The following is a 14,571-nucleotide window of genomic DNA, read 5'->3' as shown; positions in this document are numbered from 1 at the left end:
AAATCTCCACAAAACCCCTTCTATAATTAAAAGAATAATAGCTCAGCTGGTAATATTTTTGTTACTAATTATTATTCCTACTAAATTGGAAGTTTATAAATATGACTCAGTCTAAAGAGAGTTTGCATCGTGAAATGTAGTCCGTACTGTTTGTTAGTTCGGAAACCCACTGCAATTTAAGTTCATGGCTCCACATGATATCTGTCCATAAACCTAATTTACAGTGTTCATCCAATAAAATCGACGAAATCTATCTAGGACTCTGGTTAAATTTTTACCAATCAAAGCTTAGAATACTTTGTTCATTTTTATGGTGATTAAAGGTCATATTGAGCTCAAAGAAGTTTATGAGCCAGATTTTTTAAGGGGTTCTTTATCTATTTGAACAGTTTGTTTACTTTTGATGAATCTCACTTGGAACTAGTCTGCATATATTTTTGAATATAACATATATCACCTTAATGTGTATTTCAACGGACAATGTATGATAAAATAATATTACTCAAGTACTCATGCTTAATCCAAGTTCCATATTACAATCTGATCTTACACATCTCCTATAAACTCACCAAACTGTGTTATAGTTTGATTGAAATCCTGGGAATTCCATACACTTTTTATATATAGCTTGAGTTCTCAATTTTAGCTCTACCAACCTTTACTACTAAGATTTAATTCTAATTCTAATTGATAATAAAACCTGCTTGATATTTAAATGAAAATGATCATTGTCTACTATGTACAATTACTTGATTTTATTGATATTTTATCAAGACAAGCACTAGCAGTATTTTTTTATTTTCTGTAGAAAATGAAAAAGGAACCATTTTTCCAAACTTTATACCAAGGTATATTTCTTGACTCTAAATTTTGTGATGAATGCGATCATCGGTAAGTAACTGAAACTATCAATTCTGTCTTATATTTATCATTTATGATTGAGATATAACTGGAGAATAAAAATATTCTTTGTTTGCTACAATATACCAGTAACTGAAGATTTTTGAATGCCATTAGCTACTCGATGGATATGCTATTCACAAACTGGATCATGTTATTCTAGGTAAATAATTCAGAATTAAAAATTGAGAAGCTGAGTATAAACTAGACTATAATTCATTCCATACAATTACGAACATTTTACACTTAGGAAGAAAATCACATATTCAGTAGTAAATAACCTGGGTGTCTATTTTTCGACGCTCAGTGTCTAATCACATCTTACTTTCAGTGGAGCTGTACATCAAATTGTTTTTCACTTGTTAGTTCTTGAAAACACACCATACTTATATATTAAGATGAAATGCGATATTTGTAGCAAGCCCATTCAACTACTGTATTTTTTGTGTGCTCTCTGTAATCCTAACATTTAACCCACTGTAAATTTATGTGTGAGTCTGATTGAGCGCATGTCTGCACATCAATCCTTAATCTGTTCTCTTATTGGTTGTAAACAAAGACAATCAATAATTTATCCACAATCCATTAACACTCAAAAATATATATGGATTTTTAACACTCACACACACACACACACGCTTGTTTTCCCGGTGTGCTTGCTATCTGTACGCTTGCGGATTTTTACCGAGCTTCAACAATAAACTATCTCTACAACTGGTGTTCAGGCTTTTGAATAATCTCGAGTAAACCCGTAATCCTACTAGGAGATTTAGCCTGCAGTAAATAATCAGTTAGCGGGATATTATTTATTTATTGGAGTCAGATATAGAGGAATTAATCATCCACAAAGTTGGTGAGCCGCATTTTGAACACGCACCATTCTTCAACATATTCATTATTGATGAATTCCCTTTTCATGACTTGACATTTAGCTTCTGTCAGAAAAAAATTTATTTTTGATAAAATATTTCATGCTAGTTATTAATAAATAAATAAATTCTATATAAACATTCTATAGATTCACTTACAATTATTTACCTCACTCTATATGAGGTTGTCAAAATCGGTTTCAATTCCATAATGTTAAAATTAAACAAGATATAACAAATTTGGTTAATCTCCTTATTGAGAATTTATAAATTGTTCATTGAAACAATAACATAAAGCGATTCACTACTGTGGGATGGGATAATAACTTAACTTGTCTGTATTTTAAAATTTGTTGGAAGTTTTGAAATTTCTAATATACTTTCATGTTTTTAGGAGTTAAGAATGTATATTTTTCTTTTCTAATTAATACTATTGTCATTCAGTGGTCATTACTCACTTACGCCTGTTACTCCTCGTGGAGGAGCATAGGCCGCTCACCAGCATTCTCCATCCAACTCTGTCCTGGGCAATCCTTTCCAGTTGTTATTCATCCTTTTCATATCTGCTTCTATTTCCAGGCGTAATGTGTTCTTTGGTCAGTTACTTACTTACTTAAGCCTGTTACTCCCAATGGAGCATAGGCCGCCGACTAGCTTTTTCCAACCCACTCTGTCCTGGGCCTTCTTTTCTAGTTCTATCCAGTTCTTGTTCATTCTTCTCATGTCTGTCTCTATTTCTCGGCGTAATGTGTTCTTTGGTCTTCCTCTTCTCCTTTGACCTTCAGGATTCCATGTGAGGGCTTGTCTTGTGACGCAATTAGGTGATTTCCTCAAGGTGTGCCCAATCCACTTCCAGCGCTTCTTCCTGATTTCTTCCTCTGCTGGAGTCTGGTTTGTTGTCTCCCACAGTAACTTGTTGCTGATAGTGTCTGGCCATCTGATCTGAAGTATCTTGCGTAGACAGCTGTTAATAAACACTTGTATCTTCTGGATGATGGCTTTCATACTCCTCCACGTCTCCACCCCATACAGTAGAACTGTCTTCACATTTGTGTTGAAAATTCTAACCTTGGTGTTGGTTGACAATTGTTTTGAGCTCCAGATGTTCTTCAGTTGTAGGTATGCTGCTCTTGCTTTGCCGATCCGCGCCCTCACATCTGCATCTGATCCACCGTGTTCATCAATGATGCTGCCCAGATATGTAAAGATTTCCACATCCTCCAAAGCTTCTCCGTCAAGTGTAATTGGATTGGTGCATATTGTATTGTATCGGAGAGTCTTACTTTTCCCTTTGTTTATATTGAGACCTACTGCTGCTGAGGCTGCTGCTACACTGGTCGTTTTCTCCTGCATTTGTTGTTGCGTTTGTGATAGAAGAGCCAGATCATCCGCGAAGTCTAAATCGTCAAGCTGCATCCTGCCTGTCCACTGTATCCCGTGCATTCCTCCAGATGTTGACGTCTTCATAATCCAGTCGATCACCAGGAGAAAGAGAAAGGGTGAGAATAAGCAGCCTTGCCTAACACCGGTCTTTACCTCGAACGAGTCGGTGAGTTGTCCTCCGTGGACGATTTGGCAGTTTAGTCCATCATAGGAGTTCCGTATGATGTTGACTATCTTCTCAGGCACGCCGTAGTGTCGAAGAAGCCTCCATAGTGTTGTCCTGTCCACGCTATCAAATGCCTTCTCGTAGTCGATGAAGTTGATGTAGAGTGATGAATTCCATTCGATTGATTGTTCCACAATGATACGTAGAGTTGCGATTTGATCTGTGCACGATCTATCCTTACGAAATCCAGCTTGTTGATCTCGAAGTTGAGCGTCCACGGAATCCTTCATCCTGTTTAACAATACTCTGTTGAAGACTTTTCCTGGTATTGAGAGGAGAGTGATGCCCCTGTAGTTGTCGCACTTGCTGAGATCTCCTTTCTTTGGTATCTTGATGAGAAGTCCTTCTTTCCAGTCTGTTGGTACATGTTCTTCGTCCCAAATCTTACTGAAGAGGATGTGGAGTATCTTGGCAGTTGCTGTTACATTTGCTTTCAGTGCCTCTGCCGGGATGTTGTCTGGTCCCGCTGCTTTGCCACTCTTGATTTGTCTAATGGCCATGCTGATCTCTTCAATTGTTGGTGGGCCAAAATCGATTGGGAGGTCTGTGGGTGCCGCTTCGATGTTGGGTGGGTTCAGTGGAGCTGGTCGATTCAAGAGTTTTTTGAAGTGTTCTACCCACCTGTTTCGTTGTTCTTCAATATCGTTGATTACTTTGCCTTCCTTGTTTTTCACTGATCTTTCTGGTTGACGGTAATTTCCAGCAAGTTTCTTTGTTGTATCATACAGTTGTCTCATGTTTCCCTCTCTTGCAGCCTTTTCCGCTGTCATCGCTAAATCTTCCACATATTTACGTTTGTCGGTCCTGATGCTCCTCTTCACTTGCTTGTTTGCCTCTGTGTATTCGGCTTGTGCCTTGGCTTTTTCTGCTCTTGTTCAACTGATATTGATTGCTACCTTCTTGTTCCTCCTTTCTTCAATTTTATCCAGTGTACCAACAGTGATCCATTCCTTGTGATGGTGCTTCTTTTGGCCCAGAACCTCTTGACATGTTGAAATGATTGCCTCCTTGATACCTTTCCAGTTGCTCTCCATGTTAGTCCCCTCTCCATTGAGTAGATCATGAAAGGCCTGGAACCTGTTGCTGAGGGCTATGTTGAATTTGTTGAGTTTGTCAGCATCTCGAAGAAAGGCCGTATTAAACTTTTGTGATGTTGTCCGCGCCATTGTCCAGTGCTTCTTGAGTTTTAGTTTCATCTTGACGACCAACAAATGATGATCGGATGCTATATCAGCTCCTCTTCTGGTTCTCACATCCTCCATCGTCCTCCTGAACTTTTTGTTGATGCAGATATGGTCGATTTGATTCTGTGTAGTGTGATCCGGTGAAATCCAAGTGGCTTTGTGTATGTTTTTGTGTGGGAATATGGTGCCACCTATGACCAGTTTATTGAAGGCACATAGGTTTGAAAATCTCTCACCGTTTTCGTTCCTTCCTCCCAGTCCATGTCGTCCCATGACGTCTGCGCATCCAGTGTTGTCCATTCCAACCTTAGCATTGAGATCTCCCATCAGAATTGTCAGGTCCTTGGTTGGGCACTTCTCGAAGATCGACTGCAGCCTATCGTAGAATTGGTCTTTAGCGTCTTCATCATAGTCGTTGGTAGGCGCATAGCGTTGGATGACGTTCATTGTAATGCCCTTTCTCTTTGTTTTGAAGGAGGCTTTGATGATCCTTGGTCCATGAGATTCCCACCCTATAAGTGCATTTTGTGCTTTTCTGGACAGCATCAATGCAACTCCTTGTGTATGTGGGGCATTTTTTTCTTCATGACCGGAGTATAACAGAAGTTCTCCTGAAGACAGTCGTTGTTGTCCAACCTGCGTCCAATGTGTTTCGCTGATTCCAAGCACCTTCAGGTTGTATTTTCTCATTTCTGCAGCAATTTGAAAGACTCTTCCGGTCTCCCACATTGTTCGGACATTCCATGTACCTATAAAAATTGTCGTTCTGGTTGTAAGAAGGTGCATTGGCCTCATGACTTCCGAAGGAACTCGGCTTTCATCATGAGACGTCATAATTATTTCTTCAACTCCCAGGGCAGATTTTAAATGGTTTGAATGATTTTTTCTGGTTAGCGTTTTTTTAGCGAGTTGATTTTCTACGGGATGGGGTCGCTAACCCCATGCCCAACCCTCCTTTACCCGGGCTTGGGACCGGCAGTAGCCCCTGGAGGAGCTACAGGCGGAGTTTCTTTGGTCAGTGGTGGTCACTAAATAATTTTAAAAGAGAAAAAAAATTATAAATTAAAAATATTGTTCCTGTTCATTTCATTTTAAAAACATTAAGTTTAGCTAAGGGATTTCTTTTCAACGAATTTATTATCAAACTGTACAATTGTATATATACATTTGGGATTTGTAAGTAATTATTCTGCGAGAACATTGAATAAACATGATTATGTTATGGGAAGATTCATATTTCCTTATGGAATTAGTATTCACAAATTTCAAATATATATATAATTATCAGAAGTGGGTTTTGTGGAGATTTTAGTAATTTTATATAGTTGAAATCATGAGTCAATTGAAGCTAGACCTCAGCTGAGGAGTCCCACAATAGGCCGAAACGGCCGTCCAGTAATTCCAGGTTTTCCATGGTGGTCTAGCTTTAGTTGACTCATGATTTCAACTATATAAAATATATATAATTGTACAGCTTGATGATAAATTGATTGAAAAGAAATCTTTTCGTTGAACTTCATTTGATTTTAATTTAACTGCATTTGTCGTTTTGACTGTTTATATGATTAATGCTATATTGTTGTATTTAGTACACTGAACCTTAGAGACAGTAATATTGTCCCGAATTTCCAGCCTGTCATATGAACCTTGAATTTCAATAGGCTTCTAGGGTTGATATATTTCTGAAGACAAAGAAGGTTTTATTGTTACCAGTGACCATTGAATTTTTCAGCTTTCGGAAAGATTAATAACTTGGATGGTTGGCTAATAAGGTTATAAACGAGTATAAGTGGATTGACCTTTATGTTTTTCTGAGGCTTTCTGAAATAGATAATAATAATTTGAGCCTCTTGAGACTCTTAAAAGCTGTCACAGTTATGATTCTACTTACAGAAAGAGGTTTCTAGACAAATGGAAAATTTAGTAGACCATGTTTCTTGGTATTTCCGTTTTTTAAACTGTAAATTAGCTGTTCCCGCGCACAAACATAATCGAAGTCTTATTCAAATCCTGATGTCACATTGTATGAGCGGTTGACATAGTGTCAACACTAAAATGAAATTGACTGAAATCGTCATTTCAAAACTAACCTTGTTTATTGTATACATTTGTTATCATTCACAATGCCTTTATTATACTTTAATCTGTAAGTAATACATATTTCTTATTTACAACATATCTTTCTATTCAGTTACGATCGTGAAGAAGTATTCAGTGCAATTAATTTAGCAGTTAAAGCTAATGATTTACACGAAGCTTTAAATCAGTTCGTTCGTGGTGAAGTACTTGAAGGTGACAATGCTTATTATTGTGAACGTTGCGGTGTTAAACGCCGTGCAGTAAAACGTTTATCTATTCACTCACTACCTCCAGTACTATGTTTACATCTGAAGCGTTTTGATTTTGATTGGGATCGGCAAATACCTATTAAATTTTCGCATTATTTCAAATTCCCAAGACAATTAGACATGAGTCCATATCTAACTGGTTCTACACTGGTAAGTTGTATGAGGAGTTTTTTAATTAATTAATTCATATATATATATTCTTCTGTACAATATTGTCATACTATTATTACACAAGTGAATAACCAGTTACTAATTACTTTATGTATAAGCGTACAACTGAAATCTGTAATATAATGGATAACGATGCTATCTGATGATCAGTACCTTGACGTATAGAGGAGGGGTTTATTCGGTGTCCCATTATTTTAAAGTCGAATACGGACACCAGTCTCGTAATATAATGAAAGAAAAATATTTCTACTTCAGATGTTTACCAGATTATTAGCTCCTTTGTTTTTATTACTTTCTCTTTTGATCAGCTTTTGACTATATGAACAAAATGTTTTGATGGTAGATTTTACTCTATCTGTTGATCAGTAACTGTTACCTCCAACCATCTTTTTTACTCATATACTTATTTGATTACTGGCATCACTGTGTAATAATGGTAGTAATTGCACTAATAATATAGCAGTATATTAATATATTTAATTGATTATTATTGTTACTTCCATTGGGACAGAAATTTCGGTCTTCTGCATTTTTTTCCTCACATTCATCAACTTCGGCTTTATTACAACGTGAAGCCAAAGAAGCCACATTTACACCTAACGCAGCAAATAAACAGCATAACGATGTAAGTAACATGTTTACTTTTATCTGTGTAATAATTTGTTAAAAATCTATATCTGATGCACAAGAGAATGTTCATTTATTACTTAAATATTCAAGATGTTTAGGTTTGTTAGTAGATTTTAAAGCTCAAGTCTTGTTTCTTTGTATAATAATTTGTAATCCTGTTGTATATTGCAAGGGTTACAGTAATCTAATCATTTATTTGATTGTAATCTATTTAGTAATTTCATTGGAACTCATAGGAAATAATCTTGAACATTATATTCAATTACTTGAGAAACAGTTAAACTTTCCTTATCAGAAAAGTTAATATTCATTTCAGATACCTTCTATAAAATGTTTTGATATTTATTTGTTAATAATTTCGTGTATAAAATATATATTCTGTATAAATATTTTATTCAGACAGTCATATGTTTTCATCATGTGTTCACTGATTTTGTTACTTGTTAAAACAACTGACGTGTACATAGTAATTTTTTCTGTTTGATCACGCGTAATCAGAATTAAATTATAATCTTTTGAACCACCCCTTATCCTTAAATAATAATTTTTTTTGGTAATAATGCGTTTATCGAATAGTAATTTTCTATGCACGCCAGCTTTAAGAAATTTAAGTGACAATGATTTTCGATCAATAAGAGAAACCGTTATAATGCTGCAGTACTGAAAAACTTTGAATTACTTTAACATATCAATTAAGCTGATAAAAATTGTCATATTTATCTAAACTTATGAATAAATCACTGTGGTCAGACAATATAACTGGTATATTTATTTAAAGCTAGACATATGATGAGTTTAACATTGCTATAATAAGTAACAATTTACACTTTAGTATATTAGAATTTAGGAGAAATAAGCGAGGAACATTTATTTAGGGGGTATTTTCGTAATTTTTGATTATGATTATCCATAATTCTATGCCGTCAACTAGTATATATATAATCTTAGCAACAGTAAATTACAAGTTGTAAAGTAGTTGATAAAGGGCTCCCTTATATATAATTTCACACTTAGCACAACTATTTGCCATCGTACACAAGAATTATGTTGATCGAAGTATTTTCTGATCTAGACGGATTACTCACAAATGCGGATCGATTATAACGACCTACATCACACTTCCAGTCATTATAATTCCATATTAATGAGTATGAAACTGAACTTATGGAAGAGTATAGAATTGGTTAACGTGATTACATACGATATACTATAGGATGTCTGTATTACTAACTATACACAAACTACATTCTCTTTGAAAATACATCACTGTTATTTATTTATATGCATTAATACATACATATAAGAATACCAATACAATAAACGGAATACATTTAAGTCTGTTCAAGGGTTGCTCTTAAAAGGGCCTTTATCTGTCTCTTAATTCTCAGTCCATACACATTCTTTGTCTACGATTTTGTATTTTTCGATGACGGTATGCTTCATGACAAATCTGATTACACAATGTTTTTCGTCAATCGGTGGAATTTCATAAATGTACGTGTCGCCTCCACGAAATTGGTATTGTTTTGTTCACGAAAGTGAGTATTTGGTTAAAACAATCTTGACCATTTTTGCCTCTACAGTAATAAATAATCTTGTATGTATCGATAAAACGTGGCATCTGACACCTCGATAATAGATGGATAGTTTTGTAAATTAAAAAGTGCATTTGTTAAATACAAAATTCCATCTGTCCATGTTTTTATTTGCCATCTGACGGAAGAACAGCTGAATATTTTTCCAGATTGCAGCCTCTTTACTTCTAGCTACAGTTGTCAATTAAACATATAATGTTCCATGAAGACCGATTTCGTCCAAGAGAACAGTAGTCAAAATGAATTGATCCATATTAGCGTAGAAAAATTACTGCAGTTCATTATCTTCGTCCATTTGATTCTCTAAGTCCAACAAGGGATGTAATTTGATGTTGCAGCTTACCATCTCCTACATTTCATTAACATCGATATACGCATTGTTTTCCTGGGATATTGGCCCGTGAAAAAACTTTTTGTCACATATTGAAGGGATTCTGCAGAGTTAGTAAACCCTTCAATGCTATAAAATTGATCAACGTACATGCATCATTTAAGATAGGCAGACCATGTAGCTTATGAAAGGTAAATTATTAATGTTCAGAGTTTAGAGAAGAAGTGGTTATCGAAGAGATCATTTCTTTTTATGTTACTTTTTAAAAAGTAATAGCCAATATCTAACTTCTAAAAACTATTCATTTTATTGGACGAAACGGGATGGACAACGTCTTAAGATGGGGTAAAAAATTCTAAAAAAAAACAAAAATTACATTTTTGTATTATGACCATTAATCATAAGTCTATTGATTAGAAATTTTGTTGTTATAATTCTTATAACTACTACCACTAATACTGTAGTGAACAAAAATTAGGTGTGGGTAAACTAATTTCCTTGTTTAATGCAGAATGACAGAGTGCCTCCGTAATATATGAGAATCATACAATAAATAAATTATTCGCATGTCTTCCATCGGTTGTCTCTTACATGCTTCATGATTCTTCCAATTCTGTTGTTATTACAATTGCCTTCTGTTTCTCTTTCTATTCTCTTCAATTTATTCTTCTGCTAGCAGTCATTCCACTTCCGATTGCTGCTATATTCTAATTATATCTGTCTGCACGAGTAGTATGCACCACACCATCACACCTATTTTCTTACTTTCAATTAGTACTTTTACCTGTTATATGTAGTTATTCGATCTATTTGATTGTGATCATTGCTTTGACTAGTTTAAAAAAGTCCTTATTTAGATATTGATGTATAATATAGTAAAGCCTTTTGAAGACCTTATTAAAAACACCTTTGTTCGCGTATATGTGTTGTTCTAATTTGTTTAGTGTTTAAAAATCAATTCGATTGTAAGTCTTGGAAATTTTCAAATTTAAGAATGTCTTGCATAATCTAATGAATTTGTCTTTAATCTATTTATCACCTGTTAATTTCTCTTGGGAATGAGATTTCTTGTAGTAATTTATTACTGTTTTACATCCGATCCTAGTGTCTAAACGAAAACAGAAATTACAGTGTGAAATTTGTCTCTACTTTTATATCTGTCTATACAAATCGTATAATATGCTGCATATGTTATTTATGCTTTATTGCAATATTATTGATTCAATTTTTTTATTGATTTTAGAACGATGTTACTGATTTTACTGATGAAATTGGCAATGTAGAGAATCCTGTAACATTTTCCAATTCTCCACCGTCATCACCAACATATTCAACGGATCATTTATATGATGATTCTGATAAAATAATCAATACAACTAACCTGACTGATAGTAATACTAATGATTTGACAAATATCAACACAAGTAATACATTAACTAACACACTAACTTCAAATGTATTTTTATCATCAACATTGGATAATCAAAACAAACATGAGAATTTATACAAACTTATCGGTATTGTTGTTCATTCAGGACAGGCTAACTCTGGTCATTATTATTCATTTATCAAAGATCGTCGACAATGCAAAAGGTTAGTTTATGTGTTCTTTTTTTATCGCGTGTAGATATGTTTTTCTTATTTGTGTCTATGAGGAAATGGGAAATTTACTAAAAATATATGCCCTGTAATTTAAATATTAACATTTATAATGTTCAACTGTAAAACGAAATATTTTTCTGAAATATTCAATGTATTCGTGTAGATTATTATGTGTTCGATTAAAAGTATAATAAATTGTATTTTTAGCATTTAGACTATGAATTCAAACATGAGATTATCAGTTAGAGTTAAACTACACCAGTTTAACACAATGATTTTTTATTTTCTCGGTCTTTATCCTAACGACTACTCTGTTAGCTTATGCTTGGACTATCTTGATATTGCCATTCACCCACAAATGTTTATAGGAGTTCTATTTTGGCTAGCAGTGGAATTCATAACTCAAAATTTGACTTTTTTGTATATAGTAGGTTAGAAGATAACCCGTTGACGTTTGAAACAAAAGGTACTAGATTAATGTCTCAGTGTGAACATCAGCACCTGGGTACAATCAGCTGATGAGTTTCAAATGGAACGAAACATATGTCTTAGATTCCACTCTTAACCAAGACTTAACTTCAATAAAATATGTTAGTTAAAGGGTGTAGCATTGAACGTTTTTGCGTCCTGCGATTTCAGCTCAAATTTTAATCTACATACAAACTATGTGAACAAGTACAAGCTAAATTATTCAAATTTGTGGCAAAATGTGCTTATGAAGAGTTATTAATACACCCTGTTTAGTGTAATGCTTTAATCGCTAGGTCTTTGCGACACTGCTATTAAAAGTGTATCTGAATATTTGAATTTTCATCAGCGTTTCAATTAAACATATAAACATTTCATTTGGTAATTGAAGATGGATTTATTAGCCTATAGGTACCTGATCTTAATTAAGTTTTGTCGGCTTGCTGTCAATTCCACTTCTGTTGAATGGATGACTTATCACTATAATGAGTTGTAAAGATAATTGAAAATAATCTTCACAAATTTGTTACCTGTAATGATACACACAACCATATCTAATTAGAAAAAAACTGTCAAAAGTTAGTCGACACTGGCAAGCTCAGATTGTGAGTCGCTCACTGAATTCATGTCATGGCATATATAATAGGAATGTAATAAATACTGTGTTTAAAAGCACTCTTGAAAATCCATTCATTAGAGCGAAATGAGCGTGTAAAAATTTCAATGAACATACTTTCATTTGCACACACTGATTAGTCATCGAATAGTAATTGATTTCTTGTTATTTATTCTATTTGGTGCTAATCGGATTCTATCATTAATTTTGCACAACATCTACCAGTTAAAGTGAATTGACATTATGGTTCACTTTATTTGATGTGAAGTGGTTGTAGACAACCATTAAATGATAGTTTTAGGCTTAACATTTCATGCTTCTTAATTTTTATCAACAAAACAAATATTTACATTCCCAAGGACATCAATACTCTCAATGCTGTCTCGTAACTCGTAGTGTTATGGTCACAGTTGTTGCTTATAAGCTCAAATCTTTAATTATTTGCTTTATCAATCCACAATGAGTTGCTTACCTACTTGAGCCTGTTACCCCTCGTGGAGGAGTATAAGCTGACCACCATCAGTTTTATTTTAATGGTATTTGATAAATAGTTAACACTTGATTGTCCTTAATTGTTTTTTTTATAATTAAGTCATCAATTCAACTCAATGAACGCTTATCAAAACACTGAACAATTGTTTAGTTCATCAGTGATAAATCAACATTCTGATGAATTTGCACAAAATGTTACGAAATCTAATTTAGAAACTATATCTGAAACCAAAAATGAAGTGGATAACGGGCAAATGATTAAAAATACTACTAATAATAATAGTGATATTAATAACAATAAAAATAAACATCCTATTACTGACCATGAAATACAAGATACAGAATATTGGTATCGATTTAATGATACATATGTCGAACCTATTGAATTAACAGATGATTTACTTGAACATGAATGTTTTGGTGGAACCTATAAAGTTACCGGAAATGATGGTTTGTTTTGTGAAATTTAACTTCTTATTCTTTAGTGTTTTTGAAACTTTATTATTATCATTACTATTATTATAAGGTTAACGGAATAAAGAATGGTAACATGAGAACACTTTATCCGATTAATGAAGTTATATATGTTTACTTTTATTGCCCTGGTACGGCCGAGAGTGGGGACAGTCAGCTCTCACTCTCGAAATGCTCTCACATGGCCGCATGCCCACAGCCACTGACAGGGATGTCCTACTCACTACCTTCCTGTAGCGGGGGTGTTGTTTACGAAATTGAGAGGACAAAAAGCGAATGTTCAGCGCTTTAACCGGGTGGTGGATACGAAGGATCCACATAGGGGAGTTGGAAAACCCTGTTTCCAAACCAACCGTGCACACAGGCTCCAGGATCCTGATGAATCGAGTGGCGTATGAATCTATTGTTCGCAACCGGCTACCGTGGGACTGCATCTCCTTACGTTGCTACACTGCCTTGTGGATTAGACCATTGGGTCCTGTTCGGTTACCCTGATATTGCTTAAAGTTACAAGCATTTTAAGCAGATATGGATGGTGACTATCTAAGGAATTCAGGACTCACTTTTCGCACAGTATGTACGTATGCCAATAAGAGACTTGATCAATCGTAGTTCTAAATATCAATGAGAAGATTCAAGGAACACATATAAATGAAATAAATTGTAGCAAAGTGGATAATGCGATGGTATTTGAAACGAATGGTACCGGATTGGAGTCCTGGAACGAAAGCCAACTTTTGGATACATGTACGTTCGTCTGAGGAGTCCCAAATAGTATTAAACGTACTCTGTATTCCATTGCTAACCACCATCTCTGTCTGCTTACAAAATAAGAATTGCTTTCACAATAATGCTCGATTGATTCTACTGATGAAGTTGTAGAAAACACCCATGCGGTATCTTAAGTGTTCTAGCCAAAACTACATGATCATGAAAGCCTAACAATTCACAATTTTTTTTATTTAATTTTGAATATTTTTACAGGTAAATATATAAATAGAAATCAGACATGATAACTAGCTATTTTTTACTACATTGTTTATATAATTGCTTGATTGTTTTCCACTAATCTATATTTTATGCATCAAAACAACGTGTTTACAATGTTTATTTTATATCTTTTAAATCCTTTAATTTTTAGACTTTTCTTTTTAAACAAGAATGTAATTATCTGTAACGTTTATGTTCTCTTTACCAAACTTTTAACAAATATTATTATCGAGTTTGCAGACGAAAAACTAACCAAACTCATCCCGTTAACATAATATTGTCACAAAACATT

General features: G+C 34.2%; 1 protein-coding gene across 1 annotated transcript in view; it reads left to right on the top strand.

Annotated features, from left to right (window-relative positions):
* Positions 1–6,685: 6,685 nt before the first annotated feature.
* Smp_153690 (ubiquitin-specific peptidase 9X (C19 family)) overlaps positions 6,686–14,571 on the top strand; it is a gene marked incomplete at both ends in the record, with an annotated part of 30,449 nt that continues 22,563 nt past the window's right edge. The window contains 4 exons of the mRNA XM_018790842.1: positions 6,686–6,708; positions 6,754–7,060; positions 7,593–7,706; positions 10,881–11,230. Of these exons, the coding sequence (XP_018645861.1) occupies positions 6,686–6,708; positions 6,754–7,060; positions 7,593–7,706; positions 10,881–11,230 (794 nt within the window). The remainder of the gene's footprint in view (positions 6,709–6,753; positions 7,061–7,592; positions 7,707–10,880; positions 11,231–14,571) is intronic.

Source organism: Schistosoma mansoni, assembly GCF_000237925.1.
Source record: "Schistosoma mansoni, WGS project CABG00000000 data, supercontig 0013, strain Puerto Rico, whole genome shotgun sequence".
Classification (NCBI taxonomy): Eukaryota; Metazoa; Platyhelminthes; class Trematoda; order Strigeidida; family Schistosomatidae; genus Schistosoma; species Schistosoma mansoni.
The sequence above is the reverse complement of the archived record's forward strand: the minus strand, read 5'-3'. Positions and strand labels throughout refer to the sequence as shown.